Raw genomic sequence first — 19047 nt, forward strand, 5'->3', positions numbered from 1 at the left:
TTGTGGAATGAAGTCACTGTTTAGGGGATACTTTCATATAATCCATCTAAAACCTTAATCTAGGGGCTGGATTGTTGTGATATCCCAAAATTTTAACTGAAAGGGGCAGCTGGAAGTGTGGGTTTTAGTACTGGATGTACTCAAGTAATGTAAATTCCAAAGCTATTGCGTATGCAGTTTCCTCCCTTAAAATCGCTCTCGAGTATGCAGCATGTGCGTGTGTGTCTGATTAATTCTGTAATAACTTTATGTAGGGAAATTACTAAGGCGTTTCACTTTTCAGGCATCTCTAATGCTGCGTTCACACCAGCCGCGGTAGAGGCATCAAGCGAGTGATTTCAATGTTAAGTCGATGTGAAGACACGTTGACGCGTGACTAGAGGTCGCGAGTTGAAAATGTTTAACTTTAGCGGAAACACGCGCCGTGTAACCAATGAGGAGCTTGCTGTAGTAGTGACGTGATTACAGGAAGCGATCGGATTCGCAGAAGCCCCTCCCATGACGCTAACGTTAATTTCTTGATGACTAGAATTTCATGCGCGCAAAGGAAGCGAGTAAACTCAAAATGTTCAAGCAGCAAACTAGATGCGTTAGACGCGAATTTAACGCCTCAAACGTGACAAAAACAGGCTTTTCAAGCGTAGTTGGATGCTCAAACATTTGAGTTTACTCACCTCATTCGCACGTGAAATTCAAGTAATTCGGGACATTCATGTGGAAATTCGCGTAATGCAATTGGGTTCTGCGACTCCGCTGAGACTCCGCTCGCTTCCTGTAAACACGTCACTACTACAGCAAGGTCCTGATTGGTTAACGCGGAGCGGAAATCCGCCGAAGTTCAGATTTTTCAAACTGGTGCGTTTCCCGCGGCAACGCTCAATACGTGTGGAACGCACCATCCGTACCGCACCACAGGATGCCTAATCGCATCTTTGCATTGACTTAACATGTAAATCACTCGCGCTTGCCGCCTCTACCGCGTCTGGTGTGAACACTGCATTACGTTGTCCTTCTCTCAGTTTAGCAACAAAAACAGCAACATATCTGGCAATTCATACTTATTTTATGAGATGGCTAATTTGTATGATTAACTCCTTATGTTTTTGTAAGATTTGCTTTTGACCCTGTAACGTTCGGTTTGTGAGCAGGGTAAGAATCCCTACATGTGCAAATAATTACAGTTTACAAAGTAATGTGGTCCATAAAAGCTGGTCTTGTGTATTTCGAAACAAGCGATTTGAGGTAGGCTTGGTTTACAGTTTACAGGAAAGAAACACTTTCTGTGGTGTCTGTGCGTTGTTATTTTCAAGATGAAAAGGTAAAGCCCATTAACTCCCTTAAATACACCATGTAATTGTTGTTTTTGTTCTTTGCTTTGCAGATGAGATGCAGTCAGCTTTACAGTTAAACGGACCTGCGGTGGCTTCGGGGCCGGTGGTTGTTTCTGCTCCCCCATCCCCAGATTCTCCAAACCCTTCTACCTGTCCCATTCTTTCCACCCCTGCTACACCTCAACAACCCCCGGCCAGTTCCTCATCCCCCGGCTGTGGCTCCACCAACTCGGATCAAACAGGCAACGGTGCCCCTGGAGCATCATCAGTCACTCCCGGCAATCCTGAGACTGAAGAGGACAAAGCCAAAAAGCTGCTTTACTGCTCACTGTGCAAAGTGGCCGTCAATTCGCTCTCCCAGTTGGAGGCCCACAATAAAGGTAAAGATTTGTTCAATAATACCTACACTCAATAACTTATCATGCTGACTTGCGCCGAACATCCTTTATCGTGTAAAAAGACACTCATAGCTCATACATAAATTCAAATGCTCCTTGAACAGATTTCTCAGCCAACCTAGAGTACGCAATCTCTGAATTTTTACCGCTATGATGGAAATCTCTCGCAAAGCTATTTCGTGTTTTGACTCCACAATGTCATATGCAGCACAGCTGTTTGATTGCAAAACATGAGTATTTTTTAATACAGATGTGCTAAAGCATATCCAAGATGTGATTTATACACATCTGTGTTAACCAAGAATGGTTTTAATGCTCTTAATGTTCTTACATGTCACACCATTAAATACTGATAAATTGAAACTGGGCATCTCCTAGCAGTAAAAGCATGAATACTCACTAGGTAAGCATAACAATTAATCACAATTAATCTGTAGCAGAATAAAAGTTTTTGTTTGCATCATATATGTGTGTGTGATGTGTGTATAATAACTTTGTATAAGTAAATATACACCTATGCATCTATATATTTAAGAAATGTTTACATGTGTATACACATTTGTATATTTATGTATAATTTATATTATATATAAATATAAATAATTAATATATAAAAAAGAAATTCTTAAAATTATACATGCATGTGTGCATATTAATCTATACATATTTATTATACACAGCATACATATATGATGTAAACAAAAACTTTTATTCTGCTATAGATTAATCGTAATTAATCATTATGCATCCCTAATACTCACCTACATGCTTTTAAAATACGTTTATTCACTGTCTTTGTAAACTCAATAGCCAGATAAAAATTGCAGTGAAAGATGTTGCTCAATTCTATAGTGTCAGCAGAATCGTCCCTTTCATGAATAATTCATATTCTTTCTTCCCTGACGGCAAGTATTGCTAGAGACATAATCATTTTTAAAAACTCGCCTTGATAAAATGCAAGATTTGAACTGCAGAAATGTGCTTTGCATACTGCAGCTCAAGGCATCACCCAAGGGAAAACCAGCAATTACATCCAACACCGAACAACCTCCGAAAACGTCTAAAATCACACAGTGTTACATCTGAATTTAATCCTATCAAGTGCACCCCAAAACAAAAGGTAGATCAGTTTTTTCCCCACAGTGAGGTGCAAAAACTTGTGGTTTATCAAATGCCTGTGCAGATCTTTGTCGTTCTGCTGTATTATTCAGTTTGTGTCGACATAAATAACTCTGTTTGAGGAGGGGACGGATGTTGACAGACACACAACTGCATCTGTTAATTTATTATTGATTTCATAATTTATTAATAAAGGAAAACAGCAGGGATTCAAAATATTTCATGTTGGGCTTGTAAATAGTTCGACATAAGGCCAAATGAAACAAATGCATTTTACATAAGGCGTTTGGCATTGTTTACGTTGTCTGGTAATTTAAAAAGCACACATTCGCACTTTGACACACGGACGCCACATGGAAGTCATTCCACACCATTATTGCACACAAAAAAAATGCTGGGTTATTTTCAACCAGCTTTGGGTCAAAAAGGGACGAGCCAGACTGGTTGGGTTATAATTTTAACCTATCCTGGGTTGTTTCAACCCAAAATGCTGTTGGGTTAAATATAAAATATTTCTGGGTTAATTTAACCCCACCGTGTTTGTCCCTTTTTCAGGGTTACCACGGTTCTTGAAATCCTTGAAAGTTGGGGGGGAAAATGTAAGGCCCTGAGAGGTTTTTGAACATCCACATACATAGATACAGGTCATTGAAAGTGCTTGAATCTATTTTATGCAAGAAGTTTTCTGGAAAAAATCTATATTATTCCCTGTGTAGTGTAGGATAATATCATAAAAATTCCAGACTTTTTAAGCACATGTGCTAAACTGTTCGCTTTTACATCTTCTGTATGCGAATGTTGATTCATACCTAAATGCTTTTTTGCATAGTTGTGTTTGAAACGTCTCTGGTTACGTATGTAACTGTTGTTCCCTGAGAAGGGAACGAGACGCTGCGTCTCCCTTGCCATACTTCCTGCGTCCCTGTAACGCCGTCTTTGGCAATATATCAGATAGCGATATACTTCCTGGCTCCCGCGTCACCCTGTCTTTGTCGTTAAGCCTCACCATTGGTTGAATTTGATATACACATTCAGACGCATTTACCCCTGGAGGCGTCCCCAAAGTGTCACTGTAGTGACGCAGCGCGAGTTCCCTCGAAAGGGAACTGTAATAATGTATCTTAAAAGGTAACACAATGTAACCTTGCTCTCACTTGAAACGTGTCCCCACATTTATTCCTTGAATTTGAGGTTATTGGACCTGGAAAGTCTTTGAAAGGTCCTTGAACTTGAAGTTAACTTAGGTGTGGGAACCCTGCTTTTTGACCCAACGCTGAGTTTTAAAATAATCCATGCATTTCTGTTTGTAAACTTAAAAACTTGTTATGGAAAAGTCAAATTTATAATCACAATCTGGAATCAATATGGTCCATTACCTAAATTACACTCAAACCAAGGCCAAAAATCAAATCAGATGTTGTGCAGGCGAGCACAGAGAGTTTAGGAGTTCCTGGAATGAAAAGTTTAAGGCGTGGGTTGTTTGGTTATTTTTTTCTAAAGCTGTGTATGTATGTGCTGTACAGTCTCAGCTGAGCTGTCATTTACTGTATCATCCTTTTGTTTATTCGTGCAATGCTGTTTATAAATAACAGCCAGACAGGAGACAATAAACAACCGTTGTTTCACTTAGCCGCAACAAATTTAGATGGAAATATTACAAGAGCACATTTTTTCTGTCACAGGGGTTATTTACTGTATGTTGGCTTTTTTATTTCTCTCTCTTTACTCTCCAGCTATTACCCAAATTCAAGAGCAAAAGGCGGTCAAAGGAAAAATATTAATTGCACTTTGTGGTTTGGCATAAAACGTGTAGAAATGTTTTTCGTTCAAAATAGACACCAGTGCTCCGCTGCCCAAGCGTGTGGGTGTCTCGTGTTTTTGTCTACATCTAAGCTGTGTTTTTATTGACTGTGAGGCCAGGAACATTACGGTGAGACATTTAATAAGATCCATGTGTTACAAGCATTCAAACATAGGAAATGGAAAATTAATGAGCTTTGTTTTAAGATCAAAGGTCGTGGGTTTGAACTCAAATCAAATACTGATAAAAATGTATTTTTTGAATGCACATGAAAGTGTCTGCCAAATGTCCAAATGTAAGACAGTTTAAACATTTGTATACTTTGTGATTTACATATGATCAGAACGGATGTCATTTGTAGATGATTCATACATGACATCCAATCAAAACAGAGATGAATAGAGAGGAAACATTTATACAGGAATAAGAACAGGCATGAGCAGCCGCAGTATTTAAAGGGTAATTCAAAGTGAAAGATTCAAGATCCCTCTAGTGGTTGAGACTGGATATTACAATGCTGTCTGGTATACATGTACAATATGAACTGTACTGTATATCTGTGTTAACTTTATATATAAATAAATACAGTGGTTTCTGTTTCTCAACTGTAACGCATGTCACTACTACCATTGCCAAGATTTTAGATTTGAGTCCACAGAGACTGATAAAATGTACCTTCAGTGCAATATAAGATGCATAACAGTGCTTGGTAATGTACTAAAATACAGTATAAAACTATGATATAATTACATGTGATATTATGTTTACATTTATGCATTTTGCAGATGCTTTTATCCAAAGCGACTTACAGTGCAATACAAGCTGTAAAAGCTTTTATCAGTGTGTTTCCTGGGATCAACCCAAAAGGCATTTAGCTCTGCTATAGACGTACATGAACATAGTGATCTACCAATTGAGCTAATAATAAAAATACTAATTTATAAACCATCTCTGTGTTCCTCAGGCACTAAACACAAAACCATCCTGGAAGCCCGGAGTGGACTGGGCCCTATTAAGGCATACCCACGGTTGGGTCCGAAGCCCAGCGGTGAGCAGGGAGGCGGGGCCACGGACCCCAATACTCAGGAACGCACCTTCCACTGTGAGATCTGCAATGTGCGGGTCAACTCAGAACTGCAGCTCAAACAGGTGTGGGTCGACATGGCCAATCTGTGTGTTTATGTAGGGCTACTAAATCTAAAATTATGCATATTTGCTCTACTGTCTTAATATTGGTATGTCTGGTCTGTGTTCCCAGCACATATCAAGTCGAAGGCACCGAGACGGAGTGGCAGGAAAGCCCAACCCTCTCCTAAGCCGACACAAGAAGCACAGGGGAGCTGACCTTGCGGTAGGTCACGAATCCTTTTCAATGGCATATAGATCTATAAATAGTGTGTAAGACATTAAAATACTACAGTAGTAGTGTATCTCTATTTAACCAAGTTTTATCTCTGTTTAGGATCTCACCAAAGCGTTAGGCGCCGGCCTCCTGCCCAGTCCCCTAGCTGTTGCCGCGGCGATGGCCGCTGCCGCTTCATCCAACCAGCTTGCCCTCCGCGCCGGAGCTCCAGCCCCCCATCCGCATCATCACCTCCTGCAAGGCCCACCCCTTAGCCACGCCATCCTGAGACCAGCCCCCGGACCCATCCGCACCTCGCACGGGCCGATCCTCTTCTCTCCGTACTGACTCCACCCCCGACCCCCTTAGCCGACCACAGCCAGTCCGGAGCCTCACCTCCAAAAGCACACTGTGAAGAATTCAAGAAAATAATAGCGAAACACCACAGCAATGACAACAATCGACTCACTGAAAATAAAATCAATCATAAAGATGGTGAGGGCGGGTGTGAAAAGACCTCAGTAGGCATTCCAACCCGATTTCCATCATCCCAACCTGCCGGATAGAGTGATTCATTCACTCATGGATGATTGGACACATGCAGGGATTGTTGGAATAGAGCAATATATAAATAAATAAATAAGCTTGATGCATTTGACATCTTCGTTCATTATCTTATCACATTCTATCTTCTACAAAAACTGTACTGTGAGCTGGCAGCATTGTAGCCACACATGCTGGAAATGGGTTAGGTACGTGTGGGGTTGGGGTCTTATAAGACCCCCCCCCAAAAAACAAAACAACAACAGACACATACACACCAAGACTACAATTAACTGTTTCATCCTCTCTGTCCATCTCATTCAATACACCAAGATAAAAAAAGGTTTTGGTCTTCGCTGTATTCAGCTCATGCCCCGTCTGGCTTTAGCTTTGGAGATGCCCAAAGCGTCTTGATGCCTTCAAGAGCAAAACAAACTGCAATTTCTAATGCAGTTTAACCAGTTGCTATGTCATGAGCAGGGGATTATGGGTAAACATGAGAAAAGAAGTCTAATAATGCCCAACTCTTTCCTTATGCTGGTAGTGTGTAGAAGCATCTTGACCAAATTTACCTTTTAGATGCATTGTCAAAAAGATTCCTCCGATCAGTTGCATCTTTTAAGGAGTAAAAAGATGCCAGAGAAACCACATAGCTGTATGTCACCTCACTGAAAACCTCCATACCCCTCTTAGATCTTAGATATAAGATCAGTTTATGTCTATCTATTCTGGTATGTAGCGTACAGTAGTTTAGTTCAGAACCTCCAAACTGATAGGAAATATTCATAAAGGAAAAATCTAGAGAATGATGTAACTGTTAGCAAAAGCTGAAAAGACAGACGGGTAGACTTTGATACTCAGAGAAAGGCAACAAACCTAAGCACACACTTGGACTCACACACATGTACAATAAATGCTCTATGGTTTATGTATTTCTGTGAAGAAAGGACATTATGCAACCCCGAGTGAAGAGTTTCTGACAAGCAATACGGCCCTCTTCTCATTTTCTGCACGATTTTTATGTTCAGTCTCACAAGACATCAAGGACTGACGGCACATGTCAGCCTCTCCAACAAGACGAACGGTTTAGTTAAATAAAAGTGATTATGGAGTTAAGATGTGGGCTGACACAGTGGCAGAAGTGAGGACGCGAGGTCACGGCGGACATGACTGTGCAATTTCCCTCTTCTTGGTATTCCTGTTGTGAATCTAAAGCCATGCAATGCATATGATTTCTTGTTTTGTTATGATGGATTACTGCTATTGTTTTATTGTATTTTGATTCGTTTTCATAGCACACTGTTACGTTGAACAAATGTTGTTATGGAAATTCTAAACTAAACAAAAAACGGGAATATTTTTCTATGGAAGATTGCAAATGTGCACTTGGGTGGGATCGGATTAAACATGGACACATCGTACGCATCCGGGAGATGAACCCTTCCATTGACAAGAAAAGTGCATCGTCTTACTGTACTTTGGATATTGCAATGCAATAAGAAATCGAATTGTGTCATTTGTTGTAGATTAGCGTACAACTACTGTACCGGGTTTTATCAATGGGTATTTACTCCTGCAGATAGGCCTTCATGTTCTTCCACAGAAATAAATATAAGCCTTTACAGTACAAAGGGTGGGAGTTTAAAGCAAGAATGGGCCACTCAAGGGACGGGCTCTTCATATTAAAGGGTCTTATCAATGTCTGAGTGGGTGACAGGGTATAAGTCAGCCATAGCCTTTACGTACCTGTATGTAGATTAGTTTCACTTTGTTTATTTGTGGCATTGTTTGCGTGTGAGAAACAGGTTTCGTACGTCATCATGATAATGCCATTACTTCGTGCTAGCTGCGGTTAGCATCCACCATTGTGCTTTGATGGAATTACCTCTGTTTGGAGATGTATTTTGTTTTTTATTAGTTATTGAGGCACTAATATGAGTGCTGTTGTTCATGTCAGTGTGTATCGTGTAGTGTTGTGTGCGTTCAGACAGGACCCGGTGGGGAAAAAAAGATTTGATAGCCTGGGGCGAGCCATATTTGTAAATATGGAATTGGTGGGATAGTTCACCCAAAAATGAAAATTCTGTCACCATTTACTCTAAAGCAATATATTCAGGTGATGTGAGATGTGCAGTTTAAGTGGAATGTAGTGATGCACCGATGTATCGGCCGCCGATATTTATCGGCCGATTTTTGATGAATTTGAAACCATCGGCATATCGGCAATAGCACGAGAAAAACAATCGGTATCGGCCTATTAATTAACTGCATAAAGAAATCCATTATATGTAAAAAAAAGAGTTAATGTTGTTAATAAAATAAATGCTGAACAGCAAAAACCACCTTTGAAGGTTGTCATGCTGTCTTATTATATTTGTTTTAGCTTAATTTGTGTCTATCTTATTATGTTGGTCAGTTGAATGTTAATTAGATCCAATCCATGTTCAGTAAAAATAATTTGATGCAGAAATAAACTAGCAAATAGACCAACTGTATAGTATTGTATACAAGTGTTTAATATCGGTATCGGCATCGGTATCGGCCAGAAGTTGTCTGTTTAAATCGGTATCGGTATCGGCCCAAAAAATCCTATCGGTGCATCCCTAGTGGAATGCATTAAAATATAAATGATTTAATAAATTTCATTACCCTTATGTTGTGCTAAATTTGTATGGATAGCACATTGAAACTTTTTCAGATTCTTGGCCTTCCTGATTTGGTTTAAGTAGGATAAGTAAACTAGGACAGAATTTTTGGGTGCACTATCACTTTAACGCTTTGTGCACTGACCCATAGTTTGAGACCGGATGTCCAGTGCCCCATTAAAAATCAGATTAAAAGCTAAGACCTAGCTAACACTCCGACTCCACACAGTCCCATTCATCAACACTGTAAAGACCATGCTCATCCCGTAGTCATACCTGAAGGCGTGTTATCATTGTACAGAATTGTCTAGAGCTCTTTAATAGTTTGTTCAACCTTTCAGGGCAGGTGTAATGTTAGTGGTGAAGTCTAGCCGTAGCCTTATTCCACCCCAGCTTCTCCAGGAGCCTCAAGATGGAGAAGCCTTGGTCCAACCTCGTCTTGCCAATAATGTTATTTTTAAATTGAATCGTGAGATGGGAAAACATGTGTGATGGAACGTAGCAATATTCAACCCATACCGGCTACTCTTGTTTATTGCAATAAGGAAATCAACCAATAGATGCATATGTGAGTAAAATATTATAGATGTAAATTAAATAAAACGCGGAACATTATGGAAATACTTGGTATCAGAGATACTTGGATTTACCACAGGGGAAAAAAGAAAAAAAATCAATGTCTATAAATCAATAAAGAATATTAAAATTCATGTGTAATGTTTTTTTCAAGTGATGTGCTGTACATTGTATTGCAATAGTTTAATAATTTCTTATATTATTAGATTTTGTTTATTTCTAAATATATACTTTAAGACCAAAAACAATTCTAGAGTTTGACATAACTAGAAACTAAAAAAAATCTAAATGTTATAGATTTATATATATATATATATATATATATATATATATATATATATATATATATATATATATATATATATATATATATATATATATATATATATATATATTCTTATTTTAAATAATCTTGCGCCCCCTAGTGGGCCTAAGTCCCCTACACTCTTAACTCAAATATTGTCTTTACTTAAACAATGAAGTAAACGTCACTTAATATTTTGTGTTTTGAAGCCAAAACTTTTTAGAGTATAAAATTCATTAAACTAAAACATTCAAGTAAACTGAACTTAAAATTATTAGTTCGTGTTGTGAGAAATACCCATAATCCTTTGCCCCTGAATATTTTGATTATTTTCAGCTTTTTCACAGAATAAAAACTGATAAGAACTTTTGTTAATAAAATGTCATATAGGTTTAAGCTCTTATATTATTAATGTTGTTTTGTTGTAAATTATAATTTTGTGAAGTCACCGTTCAGGTGATCAGTGTTTCCGTACATGAACTGTTCAGAACCTTTTCTGTATTTCTCTCCACAGTACTGACAATGCATGTCAAAAACACAATTTTGTGTGTTTTTCTTTAGAGAATCATGTTTATTCAATTATTGATTTAAACGCAGTCATGAATTTTGTGTTAAAATACCATTTATAACACCAAAAGTAATATAAAGTGGTAAAAACGTATGCTATTTAGTGCAACAGGGTTCCTCACAAAATTCTAGTAATGTCAACTAATCTGGGTTAAGAGTGCAAGGATATTGGAAGAAATTAAAAAAAATAAGTCTATTCCACTTCAAATTGTTGTTAGAACAGCTTATGTTTAAGTTAACTTCACTCAAGTTGTTAAGTAATCATTACTTAAAAAAATGAAGCAAACTTGTTGCCCTAAAAAATTTAAGAAACACTTCAAGTAACCCCAAGTGAAAAAAGTGGACTAAAATACACTTTATTTAAGTACACTTCTTAAATGTACAATTTTCATGTGCTAATTTTGTCCGTAATATACAAAAACTAGTCTTTAGTCCTTCTTTTTTTTTTTTTTTTTTTTTTTTTTTTTTTTGAGTCATAAATAATTTATATGTTAATCTAAACTGCTTATACAGAAATTTAACAAAACAGTAATGGATTATATATGAACTTTAAAGATATAAAAACATGTTAAATGACATTTTTTTGTTTGCACATATATATTTCTAATGCTTTAAACAATTAGAAGTGTAATTCCTTTTTTTTTTTTATTTTTTTTTTATTTATTATGAAAAGCATCACAAGCACAGTACAAGTGTGAGAATATTATAAAATGAAATGAAGGGGAAAAAACAAGAATTAAACATGCATAAAAGATACTCGTATACAAATAAACATAAGCATAGTAACATATGCATAATATACATATAAACAACTAAATAAATCAGAGAAAGAGAGAAAAAAAAACAAACAAAAAAAACCAAAGGGTTTTATCCAGAGTTTGTCTCCTTGAAATAATCTAAAAAAGGGCTCCAAGACTTAAAGAAAAGATCGGGTTTCATTCTAACTCCAAATTTTATCTTTTCCAGTTTGAGGGCAAAAAGTAGGTCAAAAACCCACTGACGATAGGTTGGTGGAGATGGCAGCTTCCAATTAATTAGTATAAGTCTTCTAGCCAGCAGTGTGCAAAGTGCAATATTATCGCTCTCTAAAGCTGTAAGTTTAACATTATCCGGAAGGACCCCAAACAAAGCTGTCAATGGGTTGGGATCTATTACTGTGGTAAGAATTTCTGAGATACAACTAAAAATTCTTCCCCAAAACCTTAATAATTTAGGACAGGACCAGAAAGAATGAAAAAGAGAGGCTGGCTCAGCAACACACCGTGGGCAGGTGGGGTCAAAATTAGGAAATATCTTGCCAAGTTGCACCCTAGACCAATGAATACGATGCACTACCTTAAATTGAATAAGCCTATGCCTAGAGCTAATTGAAGAAGAATGTATCCTTTTTAAGATAGTGTGCCAGGTTTCATCTTCTAACGCAATACTCAAGTCTTGTTCCCAGAGAGATTTTAATGCCCTGCTAGATGGGGTTTGATTGTCATTTATTGTACTGTAAATCTTTGATATGGAACCTCTTATGCATTTATGCTGGTCTAATATACACTCCAAAATACCTCTTGGAGGGGCAGAGGGGAACTCCAGAAAATTTTTACGGGCAAAGCTCCGAACTTGAAAATACCGGAATAAATGTGAGTTGGACAAAGAAAATTTATCTTTAAGTTGGTCAAATGAGGCAAAGGTGTTATCGATAAATAGCTGATCAATTGTAACTAGACCCTGAGACTTCCAAATATTAAAAGCCCCATCGAAAAATGAGGGTGGAAAGGAAGCGTTACTGGTATGTCTTTAGTCCTTCTAAGATAAAATAGCACTTAGATGTAATTAGGTTTAAACCACCATTAATTTTAATATCACTAAAAATCAGTTTAAGTACTGGTATTTATTTAAATTTTAAATTTAAAGTTACTAACTTTTAATTAGTAAAGTGTAACGTTTCCACTATGCACAGAAATAAAAAAAATTACTTGCTGGTTTTAAAGTTTATTTGTAGTGCATTCAAGTATACTTTTTTACAGTTTTTCTCAGTCACTTTGGTACATATCAGAATTATAATTCTCAAAAAAACCTGTTCAATCTTCACATCATTGTGTCACTTGTGCACATCCAAAAAGCAGTTTCACATTTCTTTGAAGAAGTTGCAAATGCTTTGGTGCATCTGTGCAAATGATTATGTACAATTCTCAGCTTTTTTCTACATTATCAGTTGCTTATGTCATGTTGATCAAAGTCTATTATAATGGGCCTCTGTTGAACAGTCTCACCCCCCACAAAATGTAGGCATTAGTTTATAGTATAAGTCTTTGCATGCAAAATGGTTGAACATAATACAGGGTATGGTCAAACATATTTCTATACATTTCCATTAGACATTGTCTAACATGGTCTATCAACAAATTACAGTACAAACAGTAAAAGCGTTAATGTGAATCTTGTCCAGTCTCTTGCAACCAAACTCCCACATAACTTACACTAAGGTGTAACCTACACAATAATTGTCATAAAAGTAAACTGTTATATTGATAACATGACTAAGTAATTGGACTTGTTGGAGCATACACAATGACTTGTTATTCTGATTGCACTGACTGTTCATTGACACAGATATTTACTTTTGAAAGATGAACTACTAAGGAATTTGAGCAAGAGCTTTTGCAGGTTATCCATAGTGTTTTCTATTTGTATAAATTGTTTTGAAAAATGCCCTGATTGTTTTGCAAATGTCGAGATGAATCGAGAAATGTACCAAAGCGACTGAGAATGTCTCACTTGTGTGCAATATCTGTTTCACAGCGCTAGATGGCGCACTAAGACTGATAAGCTAAATGCATCAGACACTTACTCCGTGGATACACTCTGATTTTTATTTAAGCCTGACGATAACCAAATATTCTGTTTATAGAGCATAAACCTGATTTAAAAAAAAACTGCTTTCTGTTATTATTGCACAAAGACCAAACTTTATGTTCTGATAGTGAGATGAAGATCAAATGACCATTAGCATGTCTTGAATTACACTGTTATTCAGATATTTGTGTTTGTGCTTTGTTCTGAATTGCAGTGTGATTACATTTTTAATGCTAAACCCCTCATAAATGTTTTAAATATTGCTCTGTAGCACTTGAATGTGAAAGTTTAACACATGAAGTTTTATATCCCTCCCTTTTCATCCGCAAGTCCATGAACACATTTCAGTTTATAATATCATAATAGTGCTTGTATGGGAGGTCAGGTGCCATTGTTAGCTGCAGGGCTCAGATTTATCTTTCCTGCCATATGAGAATTGAACTTTGAACTTGTGTGATCTTGCTGGTCACTGTTTTTATTAGACACATTTTTCAAAATGATAGACAAAGGCTTACAGCTTTGAAAGCTACGTGTTTGGTCAGTTTAGCCATCAATTTTTTGTTTCAAGAAAGCATTTCAAAATGATAAACACAGCACAGTGAGGTTTATCATATTTTATTTTTATTTATTTTATATTTTGCACTGGGTAATACTTAGAGTATACAGGCAGACTGCTATTATAAAATGGGGGTTTACAGCAGTGGCGGCCGGTGACTTCTTTTTCGAGGGCACTCAATGTGAAGTTCGTCACAACATGTATGTAGCCCGTCATCGGTGTGGTTCCTTATTTCAAAATGTGTGTTCTGCGCGTCGAGAGATCCTGTGTGCATCACGTGTCTTGTCAAAATAAGTGTCTGCTGCAGACGCGTCTAAATGGTTTATGATAAAAGAGACGCTCGGGTTTGCCAGATACTCGCATAATCTCATGCGTAATCAGATTTTACTGTTAAGGGAGTGTCTTGCGTGTATTTTGTGAACAAGAGCATCTCTTTTATCATAAACGGTTTTGATGTGATGCACATGATGGACGTGACGAGATGCACATGGTTCACATGACGCAACAAACACATATTTTGAAAACGCAAGCAACACACATGACACTCCAAACACTTATTTTGAATTTGCGGCCTGTGGATGAGCAGTCATGAGCCGCCACTGGATTACAGGTTGTTTATCATGCTGTCCAACACTGATTGTCATTTTTTATAAATTAAAAAAAATAAATAAAGGCATAATAGGAATCTTTACTGCTGGGTGTACCCGAGGTCCAAACTTTCTGGTAAATTTGATCCCTTCATTTATTTTTAAATCTGGAACTGTTTTGTACCGAAATGTGGGTCTGTTTAGATCCACTCCATGATACTCAAGACTTAAAGAGAGCACATTTGGAGTTTTTGATAGAGGTAAAGAGGACAGGTGAGGAGCAGATAAGTAGGAAGAGCTCTAGCAGAGAGACACAGCTCTAAACGACAGCATGTCAGATTTTGAAATGTTCACGCGCTTAACAAATGGAGAACTCCATTAGCCGAGAAACGTGCTTGAGCTTTTATAAAAGATTTTTAGGCCAAACCTTAATGTATTTGTTACTTGTGTTCAATTATCCACACAGTAACACCAATACATTGAAAAGTGAAAGACACTTAGAGAATTAAAGACAATGGGAGCAAGAAGGAGAAGTGCAGTAGATTGGAGGTGGAAGTTTAATGCACTATTATACTTGACACTATTGTATACCTGACATTCATATAACTTAAAGAGCATCTATTTCATTGCTAAAATACGTTATTATGTGAATTTGGTATAATACAATGTGTTCGCATGGTTTTTGGATAAAAAACATTATTTTTCAAATACCGTACATTTTTGTAGCTCCAGATTTCACACTCTGCCTAAAATGCACGGATTTTAAAAGCGCTGCGTCCCTGATTGGCATGGCCGGACTTGGGCTTGATTGGGCTTGAGCCCAGGGGCCCCGGCCAATAGGGGCCTTCCGACTTGCTTGCTTGTGTTCGTTTAATTTGTTCAGTCGTTTTCATTTTTTATTTTACAGCCTAAGAGCCTATTGGTTGGTGCGGAATTGTTTGGTGCTGCATCTAATTCGTTAATATATATATGTCAGTCATCTTGGTGCTGAACATGACGCGCTGAGTTTACCGCTTTTGAAAACCATAGATGCTAGTAGCGAATACGCAAAATGGGAGTCATGAATGAGCTTTACAGATAATGAGAAAGAGCAACGCGAAAATGAAGCGCTCAGTATGAAAAAGATTACTAGAGGAGGCTATGGTCTTGTAACTCTGTTTTTTCTTGTTTGTTTGTAATCTAACGATACGCCGTTATATGCAATTTACCCACTAATGGTCAAGGATTTTCGTATACCCATTAAAAAAGCGTGACAATACTTAACAGTGTGTGACAAACCTTTGACACTTTCATTCATAAATTGACATCTGAATCACTCACGATTCGCATGCTCCAATTGCTACTTTGGCGGGTTTAACCTCATATACAGTCGGCTATTTGGTATTTGGTGCATTTGACTTCATGCGCCACTGCGCGATCCGATCATCATATGAAATCAAATTATCACGGCGCAAAAGTGACTGTAAAGCAGACGGGTGTATTCATGTTGTTCACAAAAGAATGACATCAGAGTACCGCGAGAGCGATTCGAGAAATCACACAGAGAAGTCTGCTTTCTAATCGCTCTCGCTGTACTTTGACATCACCAAGCGGTCTGCGTAGCGCCAAATGAAATCCAATCTGCTCGCAGTCTGCAGCTCACACGACACTAACCAAACAGTCCCTGTGGAGAAATAAACGAGTGTAGTAGAGCTACGAAACATAACAAAATCCGGAGAGTTAACAACGCACATGATATTATATCAACATTTAAATCATCAGTCCAGTTTATTACTTCATCTGGAGGTGAGGATTCACTAAATTATGGCCATGTTGATGTCCTGATGGTTTTAAAATAATATACTAGCTAGCCTAACTTTCCTGTAGTTTCTCTTTCAGCATGTTTGCTAACAGAATCACAGTTTAAACTTCTGAAAAGTGTTGATTTTTATATCTACCTTCAAGGTTTTAATGTATTACGTTCATATCAGACGCAAAAATTAATTAATGATCATCTTCTCCACTTTGGTTTTTGGTGTCTAATATGATGGTCTTGTCATAATTATTAAATTACATCCTAAAATCTTTTGTTTTTCATTGGTAAACACTGCACCACTTAGACTATATGCACAAAATACACTTGTTGATTATGTTTATAACATTATATGGTGTGTAATAAGGTGAATGTTTATCAAGACATATCATTTTTTTCTTAAGCTAAGCCTTACACAATGATTTTAAATGTTGTTATGGGGTATTTTTTAATGTGCATGATTAATTTGGATTTGTGACATCCCTAAAAATACATGATTTAATTTTAGACTGGGCTTATGTTCTGCTATAGAGACATAGGGGCAGTTTCCTAGACAGGTCTTATCCTAGTCCCAGACTAAAATGCATGTTTGACGCACACCAGTAATGTTTTTTGTAAGGTTTGTTTGTAAAAACTTGAATGCCCTAATATAACCTAGCAATAGGCCTAGTGCTGGATTAATCTAAACCCTGTTGGGAAATTTCCCTAAAATAGGCTTTAGTTCTATGATATATTTTTTATTTTAGGTTATTTACTGTATGTGTGCACTCTCAGAAGATAATTTACACAAGCTGTCACTGGGGTGGCACCCTTTCAAGTAGTACACCTTTGTACCTAAAGAGTGCATATAATGGGTACAAATGTACCTATCTGTACCTAAATGGTCAATATTAGGAACCATTTAAAGGGTACCGTCCCAGTGACAGCTTTTGTTCTGATAGTGTAGGGCCCAAAATTTATTCAAGCCCAGGGGCCTCCACCCTGTTAAGTCCTGCCCTGCTGATTGGACAGCTAATCGGTACGTTATGATTGGCCTGAATACATCTAACGTCGCCTAGAAATGTGACGCTCCTTAACATGTTTGAAAGATTTGCGCAAATTGCAATGCTACAGGCTGTGAGTCCAAAGTGGGAGGAATTATGATAATGTCATCCTTATCTACATCACCAATCACAGGAAGTAAACTGTTACAGCCTACAATCTGTGTGTTTGTTGTAGTCCAAGAAAAGAGATTTACATTGGAGACGATAACTCGTGCCATCGTTTACTTTGGGGTTTGTACCTTTTGCATATCATTAAAATGTAGGTGAGAACCAGCACGAAAGTAATGCCGGACTAAAGTAACAAAGCGGTTTTCTCCTAGCCCTGATAAACATTTGCATGCCAAACTATGACAGCATCTTTAGCACGCAACCTTTGGCAGAGCTGACAAATATCACATTATTTCCTTGATAAGTAAATTCCTAAAATCCCTGTTGACAGGGTCAAAAATAAAAATGTGCTACTTATGTTCAAAGTAAAATTATACTGAAGTCGTTTTACATTTGTTAAAAATTTCACCTGGTATTGATAGACCACACTTGTGAGTTATTGACCACAGCAAAAATATATCTCTGTCTAAAACATTATTATTTAAAGTTATGTTTTTCTAAAAAAAATTTCTTTCGCCCCTGCTCTCCCCTACTAAAATACACCTACACATCAAAGGAAATGTAAAATTGTGAATCGGATCATTGGTGACTATAAATTTTCCTTTATAGTCTACTGTTTTTAAAGTCAAACTAATTCTTGTGCACTCTTCTTTTTAGATTTTGTGTAAAATTACTGTGCACATTTGTGAACACATGAAACACGTTTTGCTTTGCCTTTTCATTTATGCATACAAATTATATTACAAAGTCCTTCAAATTAATAATAACTGCAGTAATTAAATTAATACACTACTATAAAAAAATTCTGTAAAAATCGTCTGTTAAATAAAGCTAAACCATAAACAGCACTTAATTCCCTTTAAATGAATTCCCTTCCTAATGGTAATTTTGAAAGAAAAGGATTTTATTTTAGCTGCTGTGATCTCTATTTGTTGTACATTCAATAATAAACAGAAAATAAAGGGCTCATGGTGTGCCATTGTAAGTGGATTTATTTTAATTTCAATAATTTGAATTGATTTTATGCCTCGCCATGCCGTACATTCATGACTGCCACAGGGACCCTCTTTTGCAACTTTTTAAATACCAACAACCGTTTTCTCTACCCGAAAGCATCAGTTACTATACTGTAGCTGGATCTGTGTCCAATCTCCTTGCGTTCCACACACAAGCGTTCCCTACGTTTCTGGGAAGTTAATTGACCATGCACTATGCCTAAATACTAAGGTATTGATTTCCCCTCTCCCTTCAGCAGCCGTTCCCTTCATTCCCATAGAGATGCAGTGCTCTCCTCTCCCGTGTTACTCTGTTTGCTCTCATCTGTGTTAGAGAACATGGCTTTATGTACTCCACACACATCCCAGCGGTAGCATCAAACATGTCAAGCGAATGCTGGAAGCTACACTCCTCTAGAGCTTTCAATTTCACAGTGTGACACGCACCTCAGAGAGAGAGAGCAACAATGCTTGGATAACTCACAGCCCTGGG

The 19047-nt window shown here is 37.4% G+C and overlaps 1 protein-coding gene across 3 annotated transcripts in view; it reads left to right on the forward strand.

The window, feature by feature from the left end:
* The window catches only part of znf385a (zinc finger protein 385A), an 89184-nt gene extending 80509 nt beyond the window's left edge, over positions 1-8675 (forward strand). For all 3 annotated transcript variants that reach the window (XM_065285623.2, XM_065285624.2, XM_065285625.2), the window contains 4 exons: positions 1382-1711; positions 5614-5798; positions 5908-6000; positions 6112-8675. In XM_065285623.2, the coding sequence (XP_065141695.1) occupies positions 1382-1711; positions 5614-5798; positions 5908-6000; positions 6112-6339 (836 nt within the window). In that variant the 3' untranslated portion in view covers positions 6340-8675. The remainder of the gene's footprint in view (positions 1-1381; positions 1712-5613; positions 5799-5907; positions 6001-6111) is intronic.
* Positions 8676-19047: the final 10372 nt, after the last annotated feature.

The sequence above is a fragment of the Paramisgurnus dabryanus genome, chromosome 21 (assembly GCF_030506205.2).
Source record: "Paramisgurnus dabryanus chromosome 21, PD_genome_1.1, whole genome shotgun sequence".
Taxonomy (NCBI): Eukaryota; Metazoa; Chordata; class Actinopteri; order Cypriniformes; family Cobitidae; genus Paramisgurnus; species Paramisgurnus dabryanus.